Genomic DNA, 6,703 nt, shown 5'->3' with positions numbered 1-6,703 from the left:
GGGGGGAAATTAGTCGAGTCATCTGAAAACGAGTCGTTATTTTGTAAGAAGTTCAGCACAAAATCTTTGAATTGCACTGATTTGAGACTGAAATAAAGACGTAAACATGTAATTTTTCCAAATATGTAAACTAATTCTGTTTCTGAGAAGAAACCATAAATATGTCTGGTGACCTTACAGGTTGTAACAGGTTTATCACCACAACAAGCTTTGAAAAGGACTGAAGACAGAAACAGGATCCAGAAGCTCTTATTTCTGAGCGTGAGCAGAAGAAAGTCAGCACAAAGGGGCGGGGGGTCCTGACACAGAGCTCCATATCCTCTTACTGGATAAACTGGTTTTTATGGCTGTGCTTCTGGCACACAGTGTCTGAGCGATGGCAGCCGCTTTAAAACTACCCGCCTAATTAAGCGATGCATTTAAGTTTAGAGCAGAATGGCTGCAGAGCCATTAAGGCCTGGGGGTGATGCATTCAAAGGCCGTCTGGAAAACCCATTTACACAGAAAACCAACACCAGGAGAGAAGATTGCAACCATTTTAGGATTTTAGTGATTTATATTAATGAACTTTGGAAGCGAGAATCAAACCAACAAGTAGAAAAATAAAGTGTTTTTCTCAGACAAACCTCTGGACTAGCGTTGCACTGCACCGATTGCTGTTTTCAGGCTGATCACTGATCTTTAAATAGGCTGATTTGTCTGAAACGTTACTAAATATAGTAACAGTGGTGACAATAGAAGATGAGTGGATGTGATCAGTTTTTATCAGCTGATGGTCAATCTTCCAAAACAAAGAAAATCTGGGTTGATTTATTGGTGAACCTTTTTCCTGGACTAATTCTGGACACGTTTCATTGCAATACTGGTAGAAAGTATTCAAACTGGCCGTTTTCCGTGTACTGGTCCAGTTTGTAAGCATTTCTCTTTCATTTTCAACAGGACGGACATCTGAAGAATCGCTAACCGCTAACGTTAGCCTGCTTCATCCATCTCAGATGATGTGGGAAATCGATACTTCAGCTTCAGATTCTCTTATGAAACTTTATTTTTGAGCGTTAGTTTCTCAACTCGACCCCGAAAGATTTTGCTTTAATTTTCTCTCAAATTATAATTTTCTCCACTTTTATTTGGTAAAAACGCACGATAAACAATTGTTCAATTGTTTATCTTGTTAATAAATAAAGTATTTTGTGGACGCTTATAAACTTTGTTCAAATTCTAACATCTTAATATAATTCAAAGGAAAAACTACAAAAACATCTAAATGAAAAAAGTATCAGCTTCACTGATTGTGGTTTTATTTGATTGATTTTGGATTTATACCAAAATATGCAATATTCCACACCTCTATAAGAAATTGGGTTTATTTCAAATGTAGTGGACACGGAAATGAAAAAGGAAAAGGCAAGAGAGGTGGAGGAAAAAGTTAAAAAGGAAAAGTAGATGAAAGTAAAGGAAGGAAAATAGAGAAATACGAGTGAACACCGTAAAAGTCTGCTTCTACACCTGCAGAAAGAGAGAAAAGACAAACAAGAAACCTTAGATAAAATATGTATATATATATATATATATATATATGTAATGCTAATAATAAGTTAATAAAAGCTTTATTTATTGCTATCCACAGTCATAACGCTCCACTTGTGAAAGTAAACCCGTTGAGACTCAGACAATGAGCCACAAAGTCTTTTTAAAGGCCAGGATACATTAAAAAAAAATAAAAATAAAGTACAAGGCCAGGTTTCACAGAATCACCTCGACTCCTCCAAACATACTTCTTATCGTTTTGTGACATTCTTCCTATTGGCGGATAAATCAATAATAATAAACGCGTTTTATTGGGACTTGAGTCAGAGGCAGCGCTCCTCTCTTTGGTACCAGGATTAAGCAGCAGATTTGTCCCAAACTAACCATCTGGAAGGACAGATTAGCAGCCGAATAATCGCACCTCACTGCATCTGATTAAAGGTTCCTGCAGACAAACAGCAAACATTTCTAAACCCAGAACACCAGCGATCGAGAACGGCTTCCTTCGCAAATATACACATTTCAACGGGCTTTAAAATGCAACTCATGCTGCAAAATGACACAGAAACTACAATCGTTATTATTACTATTATTAACAATAACTACTCATATTATTCCTGACAAATAAACCCATTAGTAAGGCCCTTCTTAAGCATACCAGTCACATAAAAAGTGTGATTTGTGTCACTAAACTGTCCCTGCATTTAATCTCATTTTCAAATTTACTGATATCTATTGAAGCTCTCTTTGAACCAACAGTGGAGGAAAAAAAGCAAAAGTTACATTTCTGATCATACTGACAGTTTTGTTTTTTATTTACCATCAATAACTGAAGTTTATCGTAACAACAAATCAAAACTCTCATCATGATAAAAACATTTTCCACAATAAATGATAAACGATTTGATAAATGTGAGCTAGCCATGAGGCTGAGCGGCTAACGTCTTTCCTCTGCCTACATCTCCCAGAATGCTGTGCGGTTCTGGATCAGAATTCAGTGAAATGATTTAATATTCTATCAGATGTATTACCCATTATCCAATAGATACTGTTATTGATTTATTGTCCGTATGTGGAGTCTTTGTTGTCAGATTTAAACAGACGGTTCCTGAATGCCTCACATGAAACTGAGTCTGTGAGTAAAAACCTCAACTTTATTCACTTTGTTTGCGATTAACCGAATCTTGACGTTGACAATAAGCGGAAGTGTTCCCGTCGGCTGCCCTGGTTAATTAGTCAAACAGAGCAAAGTTTGCGGTTCCAACAATGGAGCCTTGTGCTGCTGAGCGCGGAGGTCAGCGAGCAACAGCAGCAGCTCTGCAGCCGAAACAAAGCTGCTGAATTAGATTCACCACCCAACAATTCAGCCGCGCAGCCGCCAATTACTGCTGGCCTGCTATTCAAAGGCCGACATGTCCTCACTCTTAAGTGGAAAAACACACATTCCTCCTGCCGGTTTACACAGACACCTGCCGCGGTGAGCAGGTGTAAATCTGCCTGGATCCTCAAACAAGAGCGTCAAAATAAAACCACAACCTCTGAAAGGTGCGGCGGATCAGGTTAAAATTAAAAAAAACTGTCCTTTTCCTGCATCATTCCTGCTCCAACATCCTCCCTAATCAGCGCAGCAGGGACACACCAACACAGGGAGACGCTCATGTGGGAAAATCTATTTTTACCGAGCAGCAGGGCGAGGCTCTGCCGCACCGTACACAAAGTAGGGAAACTGCAGGGAGGGGGCCGAAGCGGAAGTGTCCTTCCTCCTGATGAACCGCCAGTTTCAACACAAAACGCTCCTCTCTGACCAGAAGCTAAAGAGTGCGGCTCTGCACCGGAGCTGGAGATGATCCTCCGTCTCTGAATGAATAATAACGAATATAATGCGACTCAGATGAGCAACTTTGTCACATTTTGGCTCCAAACAACCAAAAACCTCATCTGGGGTTTAAGACAGAGCAGCAAGGGGCATTAAACATAAATAATACACATATTCTTTATGTAATGATTTTTATTTTCAAAAACAAACTCACGTGCTAAAGTGAATGCAGAATTTTAACAACAGATTTTTTGTTCGCTGAATGTGAATTTTTGTGTGAAATATATTTTAGTTTTTTAATTTATCAACTTATTACATGTTTGATTCATGTTAAAGTATAACTTTAAATTTTAAAAAAGTATATTCAGAAATCTCATGACCCCTCCAGCGTACATCCATGACCCTTCTAGGGTTCGCAACCCCCATGTTGAAGACGTCTGGCCTAAACCATCCATTTTATTTCTGGCTGCATGTTTACGTCGGTTATCCTCCAGTCTGCAGCCTCTAACTGGTTTCTTCCAGCACTATCTGTAAGGATCCCCACAGCATTTTGCTGCCACTACTATGTTTCACTGTGAGGGTTGTTCAAGGTGATTTGTTCTCCTACAAACAGGATTGGCTGTTACAAGTGCAGGAAATGCGCTGCAAACACATAAAGGATTCAAACTTCAAAACACACAAAGACAAAACGCAACAGAAAACAAAAAAATGGAGCAACCAATAAAACAAGAGATGGACGCACAAGAACAAATGTGGACCAAATGTGCTGCAAACTAAACATAAGCCCTCCAGACCACTAGGGGGAGTCGAGAACCAAACCGTATAGGACCAGACCAGAAGTCGTGATTTTAACTATGAGTTGGAGAAAGAAAGAAAATGTGAGTTATAATTAATTACTTTTACAATAAAAAAGCAGCAGCATGTTTACGTAGGGAGGGAATATTATCAATTCCAGACTCCCCCTAGTGGTCTGGAGGACTTTGCAGCGTTTTCATCATTCATTCATGCGTTTTCTGCACGGTTTGACCTTCTGGTGACTGAAGCATGTAGCCTAAACATTCAGCACTTTAGAGAAACTTCTTCCACATGTTTGTTGTGTGGCTTTTTGGAGAAAAGCAAACTTATTTACTTTATGGACAACTAAAACAGATTCTTACACCTCATCTGTGGATCTCTGCTGCTCCTCCAAAGTTACTATGAGCATCTTGCCTGCTTTGGATTACCAACACCTGCTCAGGTGGACTATATTTACTAATTAAGTCACTGAGTTTTAGGCTGTAGCAGAGTAAATGGGAGTAAAAAGTACTGAAATCCTGCATTTTGTTTTTAAAAATAAAAACCGCAGCATGGTCACCCACCTCCTCCAGAGCAGCCACTGTGTTCCTGCAGTGGGACATCCTGGTGGTGAAAATAGAGGCGGTTGGAGATTTATAATCTTCATTTGTCTCCGTGACAAACTCTGAAACTGTGATTTGGTCCGGCATTGTTAATCCACAAAGCGATTTAATCTAACCTCCTTCTTGTCTGTTCAGTTTTTTTTTAAATCTGATTTTAAAGCGCCGTCAGCAGCAGTAAAGTCGCCGAAGGTCCCCGCGGAAAGTGAACCATCTCCGGGCTTATTTACGTCCCTTCCCCGCTGTTTGTTCCCGACACTGGAGCTCCGCGCCGCGCCGCAGGGTGATAGCTCAGCCGACCAGCAGGCTACTCCTTCCCCATCCAGTTCACCGGCTCATCCTCAAAGCTCGGAGGGGAAAGAAAAGCGACCAAAACGGGGGCAGATATCCGGACTGGGTGAGCTAAGGTCTCCTGCCGGGATCCGAGGAACAACAAGCTGGCGATTCAACGGGAGCGCAAAGTGACAAAGGTAGAGGAGGGTCCTCAATGAAGCTGCACCAGCCAATGGGAAGCAGCGGCTGGAAACGGAGAGCCAATCAGAATTCAGGAAAAATGATGCTTTACAGTGCTGTTCGGAAACTATCATACTCAACTCAAAACCAAATCTAACCAAAATTGAACGTTTTCTGTACTTTGTAAAACTTAATTGGAATAAATTAAAGTATAATACAGTGGGGGGTTTTTATAATAAAAACGTATGGATTTTCAAAACAACTATATGCACACATTATAAATCTACTCAGACTCAAAAGTACAGTAATGTTCAATAAATCAAATAATTATTTAACTCAGTGAAACGCATCATATAGAGTAATTCCACTCAGACCAGTGTTTTCAAGACCTTATTTGTGTTAATCATAACTTACTGCTAACAGTGAATGAAAATATGACAGTTACTATTAGAATATTACACCAAACTCATAAAAATACATTTTATACTGAAATGTGGGCTTACAAGAAGTATATTCAACACCTGCTTAAAAGTTATTCTTACAATGTACTTTAAATCTGAGTTTTTTAAAACGAGCCTCATCAGGCCAGATTTTAACTTACTGAGACGTATTTGAACTGATATTTGGATTTAGATACGTGAACTGGTTGGTTTCTTGACAGAAATGGAGTTTGATGTAGTTCACAGGTTTTCTGAAAGAAGGAAAACTGTTTTTTATATGCAACATTAAAAACAAGACCTAGGTCAGTCTTCAATTCAATTCAGAAATACTTTATTGACCCCAAAGGGAAAGTGAAGGTTGTTGTATCTCATTTCAAAACACTTGTTGTACTCAGCCAGGTTCTAATAAAACATCTTAAAGCAGTCCAACACTTTGAATTAAAAGTTTTTGCTTTGTTTTAATTTATTCTTGAATCGTGGTTGGGGGGCGAAAAAATCCGACCAGGGACCACAAATGGCCCCTGAGCCCCACTTTGAACACCCTTGATGTAGTAGTTGCACAAGTTATGATCATTTAAATAGGCCGTATTTCTCTTAATAACTTGATGCTATAAAAACCAGCATTAATCTAATGGGGTTGCATATGAAAAAAATCTCTGTTAATTAAAACAAAAACAAAATTACAAAGTATTTTCACTGATTGTTAAATTTCCAACAGCCCTTAAAGGCAGCACCGAGACTGCGCAGTCTACGGCCAACTCATTGTTAAGGTGGAAATGGGTGAATCAGGCAGATTTAAGATGATTCAGTTCATATTGTTTGTATTTATAACTATAAGGGAATTACCAAAGTAAGACTCATTACAGAAACACGTTAGTAATGTGTCTATTGTGGATGAATCATTGATTTAACTGTGAATAAATATATTTAGAAGTTTATTTTTTTCAAAAACAGAAAACTTTCCCATTTATTAAAATCTTTTAAGATACCTATAATTTAAAACCTGATGTTTTGAGGCTTATTCATGTCTGATCTGTACAGCAACAGGAACCAAACAGTGGATCCTCATCAGC

General features: G+C 38.9%; 1 protein-coding gene across 2 annotated transcripts in view; it reads right to left on the bottom strand.

Annotated features, from left to right (window-relative positions):
* asap2a (ArfGAP with SH3 domain, ankyrin repeat and PH domain 2a) overlaps positions 1 to 5,189 on the bottom strand; it is a 43,424-nt gene extending 38,235 nt beyond the window's left edge. For both annotated transcript variants that reach the window (XM_088002308.1, XM_015004707.2), the window contains exon 1: positions 4,702 to 5,189. In XM_088002308.1, coding sequence (XP_087858434.1) covers positions 4,702 to 4,827 — 126 coding nt within the window. In that variant the 5' untranslated portion in view covers positions 4,828 to 5,189. The remainder of the gene's footprint in view (positions 1 to 4,701) is intronic.
* Positions 5,190 to 6,703: the final 1,514 nt, after the last annotated feature.

Source organism: Poecilia mexicana, unplaced genomic scaffold, assembly GCF_051168715.1.
Source record: "Poecilia mexicana isolate PSO_F unplaced genomic scaffold, ASM5116871v1 scaffold_22, whole genome shotgun sequence".
Classification (NCBI taxonomy): Eukaryota; Metazoa; Chordata; class Actinopteri; order Cyprinodontiformes; family Poeciliidae; genus Poecilia; species Poecilia mexicana.
The sequence above is the reverse complement of the archived record's forward strand: the minus strand, read 5'-3'. Positions and strand labels throughout refer to the sequence as shown.